This window comes from Magnolia sinica, chromosome 11 (genome assembly GCF_029962835.1).
Source record: "Magnolia sinica isolate HGM2019 chromosome 11, MsV1, whole genome shotgun sequence".
NCBI classification, from domain to species: Eukaryota; Viridiplantae; Streptophyta; class Magnoliopsida; order Magnoliales; family Magnoliaceae; genus Magnolia; species Magnolia sinica.
Window position 1 is genome coordinate 68,042,130 of NC_080583.1, and position 20,606 is coordinate 68,062,735.

At 41.0% G+C, this 20,606-nt stretch overlaps 2 protein-coding genes across 3 annotated transcripts in view; both read right to left on the reverse strand.

Moving 5' to 3' along the window:
• Positions 1-9,350, reverse strand: part of LOC131219284 (SKP1-like protein 1A) — a 49,199-nt gene extending 39,849 nt beyond the window's left edge. Inside the window, exon 1 of one of the 2 annotated variants that reach the window (XM_058214352.1) lies at positions 9,265-9,350. The gene's annotated coding sequence lies outside the window, so the exon portion shown is untranslated. The remainder of the gene's footprint in view (positions 1-9,264) is intronic. The other variant, XM_058214353.1, reaches the window with a different exon arrangement.
• LOC131219283 (SKP1-like protein 1A) overlaps positions 8,620-20,606 on the reverse strand; it is a 51,995-nt gene continuing 40,008 nt past the window's right edge. The window contains exons 2-3 of the mRNA XM_058214351.1: positions 9,211-9,246; positions 8,620-9,116 (exon numbers count right to left, since the gene is read on the reverse strand). Coding sequence (XP_058070334.1) covers positions 8,620-9,105 — 486 coding nt within the window. The 5' untranslated portion in view covers positions 9,106-9,116; positions 9,211-9,246. The remainder of the gene's footprint in view (positions 9,117-9,210; positions 9,247-20,606) is intronic.

Here is a 20,606-nt window from a genome sequence, read left to right on the forward strand (position 1 = left end):
GAAGTTTTTACACTCTTCCATCAGTGTTCTTTGTGCTTCTGTCATCTCATTCATGCGATCCTCCGTAATCGGCATACTTTCCTGGTTTGTTCCGGCCATATGTACTGTGGCTTCTCCACTCTTCGACGAAGCTATAGTTGGAGTGGGGCGGGAGTATGTTGACCTAATAGGACTTATAAAAAGAGGAGAGGGCGGAGTTTCATTCGACTTCTCTATGCTTCCATTATTGTTGATCAATTGGGGCAATACAGACATTGGTGAACTTGCTAGTAATGCCTTACCTTTCTGCTCTTTCGTCCATCTGACCCTTGGGGCGACCAAAGCTGGGAAGTCGTGCGACGTTAACTGTGGAACTACTCGCTTGGGATATATCGCAAGAGGAGCGAGTTCAGGATTCCTCCTAGTTGCATTACGCGTTATCGGCCCTCTAACTCTTGGCAAAGGCAGATTCATCCTAGGGCTTCTTACATTCCGTGCTCTCGTCCTACGAGACATCAAGACAGTCCAGCCCTTATCCCCTTCTAGTGATTGAGGCAAAGCAGATACAACCCTAGCTATCGCTCGAGTCAGGTTGTTTTTGCTTGTAGGAAGTTGAGTCATGTACTCTGGAGGTTGGTTCGGTGCGTATTCTATCACGAATCCGGTTGGAGTGAAACGGAAATTCACTTTCCTTACAGAAATTGTCATTGTTTGTAATTCGTAGTTGGATTCAGAAACCTTCAATTATAAAATGCAATTATAGTTAGTACTTGAATAATCGAATAATCTATCTTAGATATGAAGGGGGGGATGTTCCCACTAAGAGTCGCCATTTTGTCGTCAGAAGACGCCAAACTACAATGAAAATTCTATAATACTCTCAATGTTAGTATCGAAAAAATAAGAACTCCCCAGCAGAGTCGTCATTTTGTTTTAAACAAGAAACAAATGCTTTGGATTTGGGGGAATTATTTTATTTGAATGTAACAAAAAGAATATATAGAATAATCACTATATTATTAATACTGAGTTCATTTACATCCTTCTAGTATCCCTTGATTCCAAGATAGATCATTTGCAATACATAAATTGAAATTATATTAAATCTCAAATTTGACAACATTTCGACAGTTGGTTCGGTCATCTCCCTAGGAGGAACGTCGCATAAACTAACTCCTCCCTCCCCTTTTGAGCTTGTCCTTTACGTAAAATGGAGAGCTTAGAGCAATGAAGGTCGAACTGGACAACTATAGCAATTTTAGCAGCATCTTGATCCCTTCTAGAACTGGCCACATAGTGACCTGGTTGTGCGATCTGCGCAACCAATTAGTGGGTTGCACGGCCCGCGCAACCGATCTCCTTCTTCACTCCACCTTCGGTCTTCTCTCAGAGCTCTGCTCCTCTTCCAGAATTCTTCTCCCATCCCAAATGAGAGGGGGAGTGGGGTATTTATAGGCCTCCACACGTGCCAACCATTGATCTTTGTGCCATGGGACCCACTTTGCACCAGATCTGGCCATTCATCAAAATTGTCATCTACTCCTGATTGCGCGATCGCGATGGTGAATTCAGTTGCATGATCCGTGAAATGGATGACTCCTGTTGCGAACATATTAGGCTAATTGCGCCCTCCACGCAACCACTGCTACTGTTGTGCAACCCGCGCAACTACTACTGGTTGCGCGACCCGTGTAAGTGTCAAACAAATCACTTTGCTTCTTTCTCATTTTTTCACTCCATGTTTGATTTCTGATCTTCAATCTTTCTTCATGATTTTTATGCTCCAACAGGGCCATAAAAGTTTTGGATCAAGATGATATTTGTGTTTTCCCTTCATCTGGGTTTGTATGACCTAATAAATACATTGGATGTCAAATAAACACTACAGTGGCCGCTAGGAGGATTTTAATGGTGTATATCCAATCACTATTGTTTTCCTATGGTGTGGTTGTAACATCCCAAAATTTCAAGAGTTGAGTACTCCTCGACTCCCAAGGTTCCGGGTATTAATCTCGCCTCATTGGGCAGGGAGCGCGATTGAGAACTTGTCATGGGACGATCACGTGTCAAGTGATCTCATGTAAACGAGTTATGGACTTAAAATGCTCGGAGTTGACTAAACTAGAATTATCAAAGATATGCATCTAAGGCTTTCAAAGGAATACGTCTAAGATTCTCAAAACAAAATACATCGAGTCGGGCTACATGCATACAACCAGGCCCAATATACAATTAAAGTGCTCAAAAGAATATGTCCAAAAGGATGGGGTATCCAGGCCCAACATAGATGTCAAAGGAAGACGAAATATACAACTAAAGTGCTCAAAAGAATATGTTCAAAAGAATGGGGTATCCAGGCCCAACATGGATATCAAAGGAACATGGGTAACACGTAGGCTAAGTTGGCCCGTCGAAGACCTGGAAGTACGAGAATTCCGCCTCCTGGTCTAAATATGCGTCGTTGATTGTGTCTGCCACAGTGGTACCTACATCTAAGGGGTTATCTTGTTGGTGTTTTAAAACACCGTTCCAGAGTAGGAGTGAGTGATCAACTCAGTGGTACCATTAACAATGAGTTACGCATGTTATCAATCCAATCAGTATAGGTAAGGATATCAAAGGAAACAACAATTTCAAATGAATATTTATAAATCTAAGAAATATAAAGTCGTGACATGGACATTTTCCTAACAGGTGCAATGCAAGAAATTCTATTCAGGAGTCAAGCATCTCGTCAATTCCATTCACCCCGTGGGTTAGGAAACCAAAGTGCCCTCATCATATCTTAATCTCAATTAGTTTGCGGACTCGGAGTGGCGGAAACACTCCTTGCCTGCATCTCAAAATCTGGTATCAGGTTCATAACCCACACGATATTTCCCCCATCGATAAGAAGCTAACACTAGCTCGACCAACCGGCCCGAGCAATCACTATGGACCCGGATGACATAATCCGGATGCATGGGATTAGACAGCTCATCGATGAGCGAAGGGCGTTCGTGATCTACATAAGAGTCGTCACTCATATGCACACGCGAGACGGTCGTAATATTACTGTGGTTAGGAATATCTGACTCACAACTTCCTCGATTGCTCAATGGTCACTACGGGGAGGCTCGTCACCCCAACGTAAGCCGACAGTTCGGACATGATGTCCCATACCACCATGCTCGGCTCATGAGTCTCGCAAATTCCTTTTTGGGTTGCGGTTCAAAGTAGACTCATCCAGTAGTAACGTGAGTACTCTATGTTCCTTTCAAGATTACTTAATCTAAGGTCTTCAAACAATTTGTCGACTTTCAAGCTAGTTCGGCTGACCTAGGGTACTTCGGCTCAACCGACATTGGTACAAGCGTGTCATGTAGTCCAGCTACTGTCGATCTTCCAAGTTCAACCCGAGTCAATCGGATAAGCCAAATGCGGTCGGTTTGGACCGAGCCGTTTATTAATTCAAGTGGTTAGTTGACATTCCCGAGGTGGGTGAGAAATCATTAGTCTCTGTGACTCAGTAATCGCCACGTTACGATTGCATGTTATTATTTTTGAGTTCACACAGGCATTTCATCAAATACATGAGCATTAGTGGAACTACACATTTCTATATAATCTTAACAATTAACACATGCGTAGCATTCAGCGTCCTAACTTCACTTAGGCATTTCATTGAACACCTGAGCATCAGCTGAGTTACACATTGATAAAATCATAACAGTTTAACACATGAGTAGCGTATGTTATGTTAACTTTACTTAAGCATTTCATCAAACGTACAATTAACAACGAAAACTAGAACATGAATGATTAGGCATTTCATCGAACACTTGGACTACAATAATTTTCATAAAATAGATCATTTGCAAATCATTTCAAATAAAGCAGCATGGCAAGTTTTTAAGCACAGATCGCGGCCCATGATCGTTATCTGGACTCTCAGGGATCGATAAAAGGTAGCCTAGGGTTAATAGTTTGTACCTTTGCGGCGATTCTTCCTCTTTCAGCAGTTTCAAAGGTAGAGTTCGATGTAAGGCGTAAGGATCTGTACAATAAACGTAGTCTATAAGAAAATTTGGAAAGAGAAGCTTCGACAGTCTAGGGTATGGGTCGAGGGTCGGATCTCACCTTTTCGTGGTTCTAAGGAACCCGAGCGAAGTCCCGGTTGCAGCACAGAGTCCTCCTAAAGAAGAGGAAATCAGTGTCCCTTGGTTGGATCTAAACTCTCCCTACTTCCTTTTCTCTTTCCTTTGCTTTCTCTCTTAGAAATGCCCTAGGTTAGCTAGCAAATTTGTGTAAGGGAGATGGGTGTGAGAAAATGGAGTATTTATAACTCCAGTCTTGGTGCAAATGGCCCTAGTGGCACTTGTGCTCTCATACTAACCCTATATGAGCCAGTTTTGGTCAGTAGGGTCATGAGGGGAGGCCTACAAGGCAATCTGTGTCTAGGGCTATGGATTTTGGTAACGGATAGGCCATGATATATTGTGGGCCAGTGATCAGGCACCTAAATGGGACCTGAGGGCCCCATTTCGATTTAACGATGTCCCTTTGCCAGTTGGACACCAGACTATATGGAACTGGCCAAGATAATAATCTTGACGGATGTTCCAAATCTGGCCAACATCCGACGGTCCGCCTCGATTTCACAACCGAATGAGGTGTTGACCCCTTTTGCTGGTCACTTGCACTTTGTCATGCACTTGGCTGGCAGGCTTAAGTTGGGCGGTTTCCGAGCATTGTCCTGACTTAATACTCGCGATGGGCATCAAGCCCACAAGGATGCATGCCCCTCTAGGATCTTAGGCCCAACGGGATGATGATGTCAGTCTTACAATCGAAATGGCGTGTCAGGTCACCCTTAGGAGGATTTCGGCCATTGGTGTAAATCTCTAGTGTGGTCGATGGTTTGATCTAGTCTCGCTTGTGGACTTGCATGGTCGGGGGTGGTAACCAGGTCACGAATGTCCTAAGTCTATTAATTCTAGATAGGTTGGTCAACGCGTTCTGACTTGTATGGAATTTCCCAGCACGTTGCAGTGGTCCACTTGAGATTTATATCCCTCTCATTTTTTATATCAAGCCCTAAAATGATATGTAAAAATGGATTAACAGGATGGATTAAATAAATACATCATTGTGGGCCCATAGAGCACTGACCATCAGCCACCGGGCTGGTGGCAGGGGGAGTAGCCAATCCGTTTCCTGGTCACTCAAAGCTGATGTCGGACGTGGATTTACTGGTAAAGCCTTTGGTAGGAAGTTCCAGTGATGGGATGCAAGATGGGGTATATCGTTGTGTTTATGAAAAATCCAACCCGTCCATATATTTTTCGAGCTCATTTTAATACATGCGATCAAAAATGAGGAGTATCGAAATTCAACTGGGCCATACAAGATTAAATAATGGGGAAAGGAATTTCTACCATTGAAACCTTCCTATGCTCTACCTTAATGTTTATATGCCATCCAAACCGTTTTTAAAGTCATTTTCACTGTGCTGAAGCGAAAACATCGAAAAATTAGACTAATATGAGACTTTCGTGGCCATATGAATATTTCAACCGTGCTCGCTAAATCCCCACTATTTCCTCTCTTGTAGCTACTTGAGTTTTGGATCTACCTTATTTTTCGTCTAAAATGAGCTAAAAAAACGGATGGACGGGTTTAATTTCTCTCAAACATCACAGTGGACCCCACTTATAATCTTGTTAGAGGCTTTCGCAGTAAATCCATGTGCAATGTCGCGTTTGCGGGGAGTTTGCGCATGGCCACCCACATAACACCGTTGAAATTTTATAGGGCCCACCATTGTGCTTTTTTGCAATCCAACCTGTTAACGAGGTCTCATAGACGAGGATGAAGGGAAATTATAAATATTAGCTTGATTCCAAGTTGCTTTGGCCCACAAAGTTTTCAACGGTAGGTCTTATTGTCCCCACTTCTTTCTGTGGTGTGGTCCACCTTTTATCTGGATCTGCCTCAGTTTTTGTTTAATGCACTAAATTGATCTCAAAAAATGGATGGACGGTGTGGATATAACATATATATTATATTGGGCCCACAGCAGTTTGCTACGTAAACACACTGGCAGGTCCGTGGTGGAACACCGGGCAATCCCCTTCGGACGAGGATTTCCTGCAAAAGCCTTTCGTACTGGGTCACACTGTCATGTTTGTGATAAATCCACACCGTACATCCGATTTGAGAGATTATTTTAAGAAATGAGAAAAAAAAGAAAAGAAAAAAGTGCATCCAAAACTCAAGTGGGCTGTATGAGAGGAAACAGTGTAGATTCAGTGACCACCGTTTGAAACATTGTATGGCCACAAAGTATCATATTAGGTAATTTTTTCAGTGTCTTCACTTCATCCTAGTGGGAATGACCTTATAAAGGGTTTGGATGGAATATAAATATTAAGGTAGATCCCAGGGAGGTTTCAAAGTTAGAAAACTCTTTCTCCGATTTTCTCTCAGGTTTGGAATTTTGGATCCGCCTCGTTTTTGGTAGCATTTTATAAAATGAACTCCCATAATAGATGGACGGTGTGGATTTCTCACAAACATTAACGTGGGCCCAAACTAGCATTATGCGGTTTGATGGATCAATGGAGATCAAAGTTACATGGCCCACAATGACGTGTTTATTATATCCACACCGTTCATCCGTTCAAATAGATCATTTTAGAGCATTAACGTTTATGTATAAACGAGTCATATCAAAAGCTCAAGTGGACCATACCACAATTGTCAATGGGACAATTATTCTAAGGTAAAAACATTCGTCTGGTAGGGGCCACCATAACATTTATTTTCCATCCAATCTATTCACAAGGTCATACGGACCTGGATGAAGAGGAATAACAAATATCATATTTTGATCCAAAACTTCTGTAACCCAAAAAGGTTTCAATGGTACATGCTCAATCCCCCTACTTTTTGCAGTGTGGTCCACTTGATCTTTGGATATATCTTATTTTTCTGCTCAAGCCTGACGACAAGCTTATCAAATGGGCAGACGGTTGGGATATAATATATATCTGATGATGAGACCCACAATACTTAGTGGTGTAAACACACCGGAAAGTTTCGGTGGTGTGTGAGGGCCAATGATGTTTGTGAGAAATCCACTCCTTCCATCTAAGATCATTTTAAAACATGAGAACAAAAAGTATAGAGGATCCAAGAAATTTTAAGACATGAGAACAAAAAGTATACAGGATCCAAGAATCAAGTGGGCAGCACTGAAGGAAAAGGTGGGTAGAAAAATTCCTACCGTTGAAACCTCCTTCGATCCAAAATGATGTTTCCATGTAATACATACCGCAATATTAGCGCCCACTTGATTACTGGATTCAGCTCAGTTTGTCCATATATCCTAACATGAGCCTGCTAAATGGATGGACGGGTTGGATATAAGATTTTTATGATAAGGATCCAAAAAACACACCTTGATTTTTATATGCCATCCAAACAGTTTATAAGATCATTCCCACTGGGAATTAGCATGATAAGAAACTTCTTTGACCTTAAAAATGTTTCAATGGAGGTCACTGAATCACAACTGTTCCTCTCATGCGGCCCACCTGAGTTTTGTATCCACTAATTTTCCGTAGAATGTCCTGAAATGATCTCAGAAAACGGACAAACAGGGTGGATTTATGATAAACATCCATCTAAACTTTTTGTGAAAACCCTCCAGCCATTGAGAGGCCTATATGATGTATGGATTTTATCCACAGCGTCCATCCATTTTTACATATCATTTTTATATCATTACCCCACAAATAACCTAGATCCAAGGCTCAAATAGACCACAAAGTGGCAATTTAATCCCTACCGTTGAAAATTTCTTGGGGGCCAAAACAGTTTTGTAACAAGATGATATTTGCTTTTTTTCACTTCATGCCGGTCTATATGGTTGGATGGAAAATAAACAAAATGATGGACCCTAACATGGTTTCAATGATGGGCATCATTAGCACCACTGCTTCATGTGGTGTGGTCCACTTGATTCTTAGATCTGCCTTATTTTTTGCTCATACACTAAAATGATATAAAAAAGTGGATGGACAGTGTAGATATAATTCATACATCACAGTAGCCCCTCAGTGGCCCTTGAGCCTCCGCCTCTCCTGCTACAAAGCGGGATACGCCCGATCTCAGATCTGATGGTTTGGATCACTTTTGTCGTCGACGGGGCCTTTTCTGATCCATCTTGGCCGTGAAACTGTCAGCGACAGCTCTATGTCAGATTTCACTTTCCATTTTACCTTTTAAAACTCAAACATAAGTTACCTTTTCAGATTTTCATATTATGATTTTCAGATTTTCAGATTTTTGGCCTATACATCAAGTTGAATCGCAGCTTTGTCGTCTTTTTCTCCTTTAATTATTTCTCTCTTTTACGTTCTTCAAAAAAATATATATAAAAAAAATCAAAAGAATCCTTAGCATGGAAGACTAGAAAGCAAGGTCCAAACCACAAGTGTAGAATACAAAGGATTAAAAAGGAAAGAACGCAAATCTGAGGTTGGAAGCGAGTATCCATAGTCTGCCTGCAACCAACCCCTATGAAAACTTAAAAACTACAAAGACGCTAACCCTACTTATAATCAACACATGGTAAGCGGTGGTTAGAGGTTTCATTTACTCAAAAGCCCATTGGCTCTCTTCCTCAGGGGTGAAATCATTCTTTATGTTGAATGTCCGGCGGATCTCCTCAGGAGTCTTTCCCTTCATCAGGTCAGCCAATGTCCTGCAAGTCAGGTGGAGCAACCTCTGAATGTTCAAATATTTCGCTGCCTTGATAAGATCAAAGAGGGTCGCCTGATCGACCTTGATGAAATCCGCATCCCAGGCCTTGAGCTCCTCGTCGCTGGAGTGGTCATTGCTGGCATCCGCCTCAACGTGCTTCTTGCAGTACTCAATGACCTTGGAGAGGATCTTGCTAGTGACGTTGAGGAGGAGGATGCTGTTGTCCGTGCAGTAATCCTCGATCATGTCCTTGATTGTCTGCGATTCGAGGGCCACCGCCTCATCGATCACGAACTCTTTGCCATCCGAGCTCTTCAGGGTCACCTTCCTATAAGATATGGATATGGACCAGTACGAAATCTGACATAAGTTCAACATATAAGCAGTTCAATAGATTCCTCAACTTAACCGGTTGAACCAATTTTCATATAGAAATTAACCACAACTCATGAGTCAACTGAATGATTCATCCAGTTTAACTAGAAAATTATAAAAATCTAATTTATTTATAATTAGAATCTGCATAAGTCAACTTACCTGAGCTAACCTTGAAACTCACCTGAGCAGCTAACCTTGAGCTAACTTGAATCTCTCTTTCTCTCTCTTCAACTCAACTTTCTCACTTTCTCCATATTCTTTCTTTCTTTCCGAAAATAGTAGGCAGTGAGTTTTTATAAGCTCTTAAGGTTTTTAGGGTATAAGAATGACGCGGATCTCCTGGGAAAGCCTTTCGCAGAAAGTTCCTGCACAGGATTCTGTGTGGGGCTACTGCGATGTTTGTTAGAAAGACACTTCGCCCATCCATTTTTCGAGTTCATTTTAGGACATGCGATAAAAAATGAAGAGGATCAAAAACTCAAGTGGGCCACACGAGAGGAAACAGTGGGGATTTAGTGACCACCATTGAAACATTTATATGGCCACAAAAGTTTTGTATCAGTTTAATTTCTTAATTTTTTTCACTTCATCTCAAGTGAAAATGACCTTATAAACGGTTTGGATGGAATATAAACATCAAGGTGGATTCTGGGAAGGTTCCAATGGTAGGAATTCTTTCCCCACTGATTCATCTCGTATGGCCCACTTGAGATTTGGATCCTCTTAATTTTAGGTCTCATCTTCTAAAATGATCTCAAAAAATGGATGGACGGGTTGGATTTCTAACAAACATCACGGTGGGCCCCACCCAAACTAGTTGGGCAAGAACTTCCTACGAAGGGCTTGGATTAAACTCTTACCAGAAGATTTAGATGGAGCTTGTATTTGTGTTTTCTTTTCATCCAAGTCTATGTAACTTTATGAATAGGTTTGGATGAAAAATAAATATCAACGATGCGTACTAGAAAAGTTTCAATGATGAGAATCATGATCACGGATGCTTCCTGTGGTGTAGTGCACTTGAACCTTGGATCTTATTATATTTTATATCAATTACTAAAATGCTGCGAAAAAAATAAATGAACGGTGTGGATAAGGCCCATACATCAAGGTGCCTACTCAATTTTAGAGACGTAATCCCGTCATTAAAAGGAGTTGTATGTCGGTTTGCAGGTTTACGAATGGCTACAAAAATAACGCGGTTGAAATTTTTCTAGGGCCCACCATGATGCTTTTTCAAAATCCAACCTGTTTACGAGGTCTCACACACGGTGATGAAGGGTAATTACAAATATTAGGTTGATCGAAAGTTTCTATGACCCACAAAGTTTTCAACAGTGGGCCCTATTCACACCATATATTCACACCGTTCGTACACTTAGATAAATTAGTTTAGAGCATTAGCGTATAAACTATTTATATCCAAAGCTCAAGTGGACCAAACCACAAATGGCATTACGACAATTATTCTAATGGTTAAAACATTAGTAGGGCCACCGTAACGTTTATTTTATATTTAATCTATTCGTAATGTTATATTCATAAGGTAGTAACAAATATCATTGATCCAAAACTCCTATTACCCCAATAGGGTTTCAATGTTAGATGATAAGCTCGTGGTCGACTTGATCTTTGAATCTGTATTATTTTTCTGCTCTGATGATAAGCTCATCAAATGGGCAGACGGTTAGGATATAATATATATTGTTGATGCAAAAATTTGGCTGTAATGCCTCGAAAATTGGCACCTAAGTTTCCGGGTGTTAACCTAATGAGAATACACATGTGACCTCATTCAGATTCACATTCATTCCGCAAACAGATAATAAGAGTTGCACAATTCAACTTAGTAGAACCAAAGCGAGGCAGATATAACAAAGATTAATAAATATAGGACAAACAGTCAAAGTACACTTGAAAAGTGGTGTCCGCCCTAATGAGGATTATACAAGCCACAATATACATACCTAAGATGGTTAAAGTGTAAAGTTTTCAGTTTATTCCAAATCTACCAGAACATAACGATGGTGGCGCAAGCCGATCTAAGCCTACCCGTCGGAGGCCTCGATAAATCTTGCATCAATAATATGCCTGGTTGGTGTTTTAAAACACCGTCCCAGGTAGGAGTGAGTAGCTAACATAGTGGTTCCATTAGTTCTAAGTTACACATGTTATTGACATAATCAGCGCAGTTAATAATAAACAAAAAATCAAATAATACCTAAATACTCTTGTTAAATATACATATGAAGATATAAAATGACGCATGCCCTTTCCAAACAACACTCTCACACGCTACTCCGAGCACCTGGTTCACAAATGACAACACTTTCTCAACATGCGACTTCAACTTTTGTTTCGCCACATTCTAAGCTAATGCAATGTGATGAATGATCATGTTAGCTGAGTAATTATTAAGTTCAATTCATCCAGCATATTGGAGAAGTTAGGATATCGACGTTATATCATGAGTCCTTATCCGAATCACGTGGCTCGTTGCCGCATGTAACGACTCCTTATCAGTGTCCCTTAATCCAAATTTCGGTGTGACCCGTTTATCTCACAAATCAATAATTTCAAAGGTACGGTATGATACTTAAATGTATGAGGATCAAACCGGTATGGGTCGTTACCCAAACCGAGTATGATTACTCAGTTTTGAGGTGCGAGCTTATCACATATAACCAAAAACACAAAGGAAATTGCTCGTCACCCAATTCCATTCACGCCCGAGTCATTCGAATGGTACTCTGGTACGAAACCATCGGCCAGGTAATTTAATGAGGGCCATTCGAACAATGATTTATCACCTCCATTAACGCTCACTGGTTACTATAGGGAGGCTCGTCACCCCAGCATAGGCCGACAACTCGGACACGGTGTCCCATACCACCATGCCCGACTAATGAGTTTTAGTTGCTCACTGGTCACTACAGGAAGGCTCGTCACCCCAGTGTAGGCCGACAGCTCGGACACGGTGTCTCATACCACTATGTCCGACTCACGAGTCTTAGTGGGATCGTATCGCACTAACAGTTATGAATGGACATATCCATTGTGAATGGGGTATCCTAGATTCCATTTCATGATTAGTCAACTAGTGGACTAATTTGATTGACCTGAGAGAACCACGACACAACCAGCACTGGGTGCAAACAGCCCGTGTAGTCCAGCTATTGTTGGTCATCCGTGTTCAACCTGAGTCGATCGAACAAGCTTAGGGTGGCCGCCTTATCCTAGACCACTCATTTAGTTCAGGTGGTTAGCCAACTGACCCAACATCATAAAAATCCTAAGTATCGTTATGGACTAAACATTACATCACACAACTATAGCATAGGTTCTACTACACAATCACTCAAGCATTTCGTCGAACATGTGAGCATCAATAGAAGCAACACACCTACTTGGGTGCTTTATCAAACATGTGGGCATCAATAAAATAACACATTCAGTTAGGCATTCAATCAAGCATATGAGCATCCATAAAACAACACATTCAATTACCTAGTCCTTTTATCAAACATGTAAGCATCTATATCCGACCAATAACATATATTATAGAAGAAAAATCAAAATGTCAACATATTCGCATGCACAAATTCATGTATAAGCATTTAATCATTAACTGAAACCCTCAAGGGTCGATAAGCGATAACCTAGAAATAATGGTCCGCACCTTTGCAATGATTTGTCCGATTCAAAGCGCTCCTAGGATTAGGGTTATAGAGAAAATCTACCAAAGCCTAAACAATCACACAAACCATTGTAAGGACTAAAAAACCTAATCCAAAAGACTATATTAGAGAGTATATTCTATTTCTTACCTCCAATCGCCACCTAGAGAACTCTCTAAAAGATATGAGAGTGGCAATTTGGCTATAGAGAGGAATGGGAGAGTGAATGTGCACAAACCCTCACTCTTCCAAGCTCTCTCTCTCTCTCTCTCTCTCTCTCTCTCTCTCTCTCTCTCTCTCACCCAAGCTAAGGTATGAAATTCGTATAGGAGAAGGGGGTGCCCAAATAAAGCCCTTATACAATGCCAGAAGTAGTGCAAATGACCCTATTGGCCCTTTATCCATTATATTAACCCTAAGAGAGGTTGTTTCCCACTTATAGGGTCTTTCTGGGGGCCCACTGGCTCATCCGAGAAAGGTGTCCCACTATAAGATCTATAGTTTGTCAGAATTGGGTGGCAATCAGACTCTTCAATCAACCGTGGGGGCCCCACTTACAATGGACGGTCGTCGGTGATCGATCGGAGCTGCGACTATACAGATATGAGCAGAGAAATATCCTTAACTTATACCTTGAGTTTGATTGTGATCTAACGGTCAGAAAGTCACAATTTCGTGAAGGACCGAAAAGTCTATTTACTTAAGTTTCATGCTTCAACCTAAGGTATTTGCGCATTTCAAGCACTTGGCCTCTGTCCCAAGTTGCGCAGTTCTGAGTACTATATTGGTTCTCCACCCGTGATGGACGTCAAGCCCAGCGAGACGGACATTATTGTATAGTTTCTAAATTAGTGGCCCACTAACCAGCGGTCTGAAACTTGTTCGGAAAATCAGAGCATTTCTGAAATGAATTAGGCATCAAGATTTCTTATGCGTAATTATTAAGGTTTAGATTAACTACATTCATAGTGTAGCCTATTTATAATTAGCAGAAACGGCGATTCGGTCTTAATAACCCTAAACGGTTGGTTTTTAGGCTAAAGGAGTAACTGGATTGATTTGGTTTATTAATTAAGATCTGACCCCTACTTGTCTCGGCTTTGAGTAGATCTTTATTTAGTTACGGTTGTCTCGATTAGTCAGTAATAAGTCGGCTAGATTTGGACCCTACGTGAACAAATCCCGAGGCTAACCTCGATGTTTAAGTGATCGGCCAGATTTGTTGGCTTCCTACGGTTGATTGATTGGATTTGTGTAGTTCTTTACTGGTATTATCCGTTTATAGGCTCACTTCGAGCGTCAAAAGCTAATAAGCAACAACGTAGGCTAGTCATATTGAAAATTTTCAAGGGTTTTTGGAAATTCAAAATAGCGAAAATCTAGGACGTTATACTGCCTCACCCTCACCGAGCTCCAAGCACTTACCACCAGCCATCAGCCAATGGCTGGACGATGTGGATAAGGCCTGTACATCACCATGGTCACTCAGAAATGGATTGCCTACTCCCCCTGCCACCTGCCAATGGTGGGTGGTCAGTGCTCTGTGGGCCCCACCATGATGTATGTGTTTCGTCCATTCCGTCCATCTATTTTTCAAGATCATTTTATGGTATGAGACGAAAAATAAGGTCTATACCAATCTCAAGTGGACCACATTACAGGAAACAATGTTGAATGAACGTCAATCATTAAGGGTTCGAACGAAGGCTTGACCTGAGCTATGAGATAAAGGGATTGATTCGTCACGTTCTATAAGTTCAAGCTTTTAGAGCAATTGGTTAGTTATCCTACACCAAAAGTGGTATTATAGGGGTGATTAATGCAGGGACATTTTCACACTGAACTCGAGTGGGGTGGCTTGTGTAAAGTGTAGCCCTCGAGGTGGGCAGCCCATGTGAGGCGGCCACGCTCTATTAGTGGTTAGTTGTCCTGCTAAAATTCATTGCTTTGGCCATGTTTCATACCGCTCGGATGTAAACAAACATGACATGTTGGCAGGAAAGAAGGGGCGGTATCTGAAAAGTTTGAAATACAATATGTCTACATGCTCACTTATACACAGGGATAGCCAGAAGCTGATACATGGCATGTAAGGCGAAAACTGACACCACGAGATGATTACATACAGCCCGTCAAAGTGAATTTTATTTTCACATACAACACTATCTCTCTCACAAAAACATCTCATGTGCAGGAGATCCGATCTGAGCAAAAGGTGCAGCCTGAAAACCAAGCTGATACAGTCGCTGGTGGGCCCCACCTGTGCAACTTTATCCATACACTTCCTACTGATTTCGATGGGCCCCACCTGTACACTTTGATCCCACTGATTTCAACATGGTGTCTCACCCAATGAGTGGATCGACCTGATTTTAGCATCAGCTGATCTTCATGGTGTGGCCCATCTTTTTCACGGCTGAGTATCCTACACATGCGACGCATCTCCTGGGGAAAGCATGCCTGTATGTGGAGGTTCCTATCTACAGATCCCAACATGGACACGACTACAATGGTAGTTCATCACCATTTTCACTCATCCTCCTTACATGTGGAACACATGTACGGAAACCGAGATCCAAACCATTACAATTATGGGGCACGTCGTGTACGGACCATAGGGCGAAACTCACACCGATCGATAGATCCCAACCATCCCATAAGTAAAATACCAACGGATGGATAAAAGCAGAAAAGTGAGAGGTCCAAATTCAATAGGATAAATCAGATGGTTACTATCATCCATTCATCGTGCTATTTAGGCCATGATTTATCCGAAATGAGGGCAGCGATTTGGACGGCACGGATTGCCACATAAATACGCCATGCCGACGGTGGATGAGTCGTCATAAGAATCTCATCTCTACATTTAAAGAAGAGAGCGATAAATCCAAACCCTACAATTCCAAAACGGAAAGAATGAAAGAAGAGAAAACCCTAAAATTTGCAAATCCAAACCCTACAATTCCAAAACGGAAAGAATGAAAGAAGAGAAAACCCTAAAATCTGCAAATCCAAACCCTACAATTCCAAAACGGAAAGAATAAAAGAAGAGAAAAACCCAAAATCTGCAAACCTTTCGAGATCAGCCGCCTCCATCCCTCTGTTGTTGCTGCTAGGGTTAAGGTTTTTATTTCTTTCCTTCCATACAGCTGCTTATATACGAGGTTCGTCAGAACCCTACCAACGCAGGACGCGGTTTGTCTGGGAGAAATTTGGGACTGTGGACCCCACCTTTTATCCGGCTGTTTTTATGAAACACAACAAACTTAGTTTGGGAACTTAGACCTGCACGTGCGGAGACCGAATTTCAGGACGAAAATACCCCTCCTTTTCACTGCTGTGGCTTTTCCTCTCCCTTTCCACTGTTTGCTTTTCCTCTCCCTTTTCGCTACTGCTTTAACTGTTGTTGCTTTCACCCCCTTTCCTCACACTATTTCCATGAGAAAGACCAAAAAAACTCAAATTATGGGCCCCCCTTATTAGCATTTTGTATTTTTCTAAAAGTAGTTGGTCCAGTGAAGAAAGCACGCACCACAGGTATATTTTAAACTTAGTTGACCCTACATTGAATGTATGTAGTATAGGAAACGGATTGGCTATTCCCCCTTACATCTTCTGAAAATGGTCGGTCCAGTGAAGAAAGCACGCACCACGGATATATTTTAAACTCAGTCGGGCCTACATTGAATGTATGTAGTATAGGAAACGGATTGGCTACTCCCCCTGACACCAGCCCCGTGGCTGGTGGTCGGTGCTCTGTGGGCCCCACCATGATGTATGTGTTTCATCCATTCCGTTCATCCATTTTTAAAGATCATTTTAGGGCTTTATCCTAAAAATAAGAGGGATATAAATCTTAGATGTACCACACTACAGGAAAACAATAGTGATTGGATATCCATCATTTAAATCCTCCTGAGGCCCACTGTACTGTTTATCTGAAATCCAATCTGTTTATTAGGTCATAAAGACCCGATGAAGGCTAAAAACAAAGATCATCTTGATCCAATACTTTTATGGCCCCCAAAAAGTTTTTAATGGTCGATGTTCATTAAACACTGTTTCCTGTAATGTGGTCCAATTGAGATCAGGATATACCTCATTTTTTGTATAATATCATAAAATGATCTATAAAATTAGATGGATGGCATGGATGAAACACATACATCATGATGGGGCCCACAGAGCACCGAACACCAACTATTGGCTGGTGGCGGGGGAGTAGCCAATCCGTTTCCTGTAATATATCTACGCCGTCCATCGGTTTTTCCATCTAATTTAAGGGGTTAAGCCCCAAATTGAAGCATACCAAAATATCAACTGGATCATACCACTGGAAACAGTGAGCATAATGATTTTCTAGTTTGCCCCGCTGATTTTCGAGTTTGCCCGACCGATTTCATGTTTCCCCCCTCAATTTCATGTTTCCCCCGCTGATTTTCTAGTTTGTCCACTCAGTTTCATGTTTGCCCCGCTGATTTTCTAGGTTGCCCTGCTGAATTCATAGTTTGCCCCGCTAAATTTCATGTTTTCCCCGCTGAATTTCATGTTTGTCCCGCTCATTTTTCAGTTTTTCCCACTGAATTTTCTGTTTCCCCACTGAATTTCATGTTTGCCCTGCTCAATTTGCAGTTTTTCCTACCGAATTTCATGTTTCCCCTGTTGAATTTCATGATTTGCCCTGCTGAATTTCATGTTTCCCTCGCTAAAAATCAAGTTTGCCCCAATCAATTTCATGTTTTCCCCGCTGAATTTAATGTTTCCCCCGTTCAATTTCAGGTTTGCCCCATTCAAAGTCTAAGTTCCCTCCCACATATGGGGTTTTGGTGTATACATAATCCGATGAACATGATGTATTACAAATAAAGCATTATTGTGGGGCGTAGCAAGCATAATCGGATTGCGTACTGAGTTAGTCAGTACGCTCTCATTGTACTAAGTAAACTCAAATGGGCCCACATTGAATGTATGTAGTATATCCACGGTGTCCATCCATTCTTCCATCTAATTTTAGTGGTTTAGCCCCAAATTGAAGCATATCAAAAGATCAAGTGGATCATACCACGGGAAACAATAGGCATAATGATTTCCACCGTTGAAACCATAGTGGGCCCAACAGTGATGTTTATTTGTTATCAAACCTATTCATAAGATCATATAGACATGGATTAATAGAAAACACAATTATAAGCTTAATCCAAAACTTTTGTGGCCCCTAAGAAATGATAAACATGAGAAGTTCAATTCAAAATTTTCATGTGGTGTGGTCCATTTGAACATTGGATACATTTAGATTTTTGGGCTCAATCCATGAAATTATCTGTTAAGTTTGCACCGCTGATTTTCTAGTTTGCCCCGCTGAATTTCATGTTTCCCCCACTCAATTTTATGTTTGCCTCGCTGATTTCTTAGTTTGCCTCGCTGATTTTATAGTTTGCCCCGCTCAAATTCAAGTTTCCCTCGCTCAATTTCTTGTTTGCCCCACTGAATTTCTAGTTTACCCCGCTTAAATTCAAGTTTCCCTCGCTGAAATTCAAGTTTGCCTCGCTGAATTTCTAGTTTGCCCAACTCAAATTCAAGTTCCCCCTGCTGAATTTTATGTTTGCCCCGCTGAATTTCTAGTTTGCCCCGCTCAATTTCATGTTTCCCTCACTGAATTTCAATTTTGCCCCATTGAATTTCTAGTTTGCTCGCTCAAATTCAACTTTCCCCGCTGAATTTTTAGTTTGCCCCGCTCAAATTCAAGTTTGCCCCGCTGAATTTCTAGTTTGCCCCACTCAAATTGAAGTTTCCTCCGCTGAATTTCATGTTTGTCCCAATGAATTTTCAGTTCGCCCCGCTGAATTTCATGTTTGCCCCGCTGAATTTCATATTTATCCCGCTCAATTTTACAGTTTGCCCCCCTGAATTTTTAGTTTGCCCTGCTGTTTTTCTAGTGTCACCCGCTGAATATCTAGTTTGCCTTGCTCAATTTCACGTTTGCCTCACTTATTTTGATAGTTTGTATTGCACAATTTCTGGTATATCCTCGCTTAATTTCTCTCTCTATTTCATATGAACCTTGTTCAAATTTATGAAATGTTACACTATTTTCAATTATTTCTAATTTTGTACACTATATTTATGTTGTGAATTTTATGTTTGATATGTTTTTCAATTTCATCTTTGCAGGTGACAAATATTCTGCTATAATCCCCAACCTAACTTGTAGGTGTACACTGAAATAATGGTTTGAGAAGGTGAAGGGTGGATTGGAAAAGCACGATAATCAGCTAAATTTGTTTAGCCAATCCTCTTTTGCATTTCTATTACATGTTACATCCTTTAGATTTTTAGGGGCTTTATTTCACCTTCTTTTTCAACGATATAATGGTGATCTAGTATTTGAGATCAAGAGGAGACGAGTGCAGTTTACCGAGATGGACTTCGCCCTCATTACGGGCCGTAAGACTGGAGATCTTACTATACCGAAAAATTGTTGCACTATGAGTACATTAAGAGACAAGTACTTCAAGCAATATCCAGTATTAAAGAAGGACCTAATGGACGTGTTTGATAGATTAGTTGACACCAATAAGCATGAGGATGTCGTGAAGGTTGCCTTACTCCTGGTTGTAGAGTTCTTTCTCAGGGGAACTGAACCGAAAACCATGTGCAACATTGATTATATTCACCTGGTGGACTCGCTAGATGATTTCTATAGCTATCCTTGGGGTAGTTTGGGATACTATACAATGTCGCAAGGAATAGAATCTGGCGTTGCCGCATCAAGTGCCCCTCAGTACACTGTATATGGTTGCCTCCTTCCTCTGCAAGTAAGAACACCTTTTTATTTTTTATATGTTTATCCTCTATATTCAATTAAAGATTTTTAACCTGGTGCAATTTCATTATAACAGATAGGGGCAGTGGAGATACTACCGACCTTGCAAGAGTGTGTTGTTTTGTATGTTCTCCATCAAATTCCACGCTTCATTCAATATCGAGACTAGAAGAGTTGGTGGTACAACAAAATACATGTTATTCTCGAAAATAAAGCTGTAAGTTAATATATTTCTCTGACATTTACTTTACTTAATTCTAACAGGTATACGCTTTTTTATTTAACAATACTCTTTGTTCTTTTGCAAACATCAGTAATAATGAAATTAGAACTGACCCTATGAGAATGGGAAACGGATGTGGTTCACTCGATCCGTGAAAGTTTCCAGATAAGATGTTATGAAAAATGAACTATATTTTTTCTACTTTTATAAAGGTATCATTCCTCTTACACATCCATCGTTACATTTTGTAGCTCACTGAGACTCAGGAAGATGAGGAAGAGGGTAATGAGAATGATCATGAGGAGGAAAATGAATCAAACGAAGAGGGCAAAGATGTTTAGAAAGGCGTGGAGGGAGGGGGGGGGGCTTATGGAGGAATTCCAAGTTAAGAAGGAAGAGTTGAAGAAGGAGAGAGAGGAATTGAAGAAGGAGAGAGAAGAATTGAGGAAAGAGAAGGAAGAGTTAAGAAGAAAAGAAGCGAGGGTTGATGAGGGGGAGGCGTTATTGAAAGAAAAATGAGCATTGAAAGGGGAGAAGGATTTGTTTTTTGAAGAGAAGGAAAAGTTAGCGAAGGAGAGAGGAGTTTAATAAGGAGAAAGAAGATTGTATGATGTAGGAGGAGGGTGAGGAGTTGAAGAGAGGGAAAGAAAATGATATTAAAGAGAAAGAACGCTTTATGCATAGGGAATTCGATGTGCACTTGTAACACCCTGAAAATCGGGGGGTCGTGCATACACTCAACTCCCAAGTTCCTGGGTATCACTTATAATCGATTTTC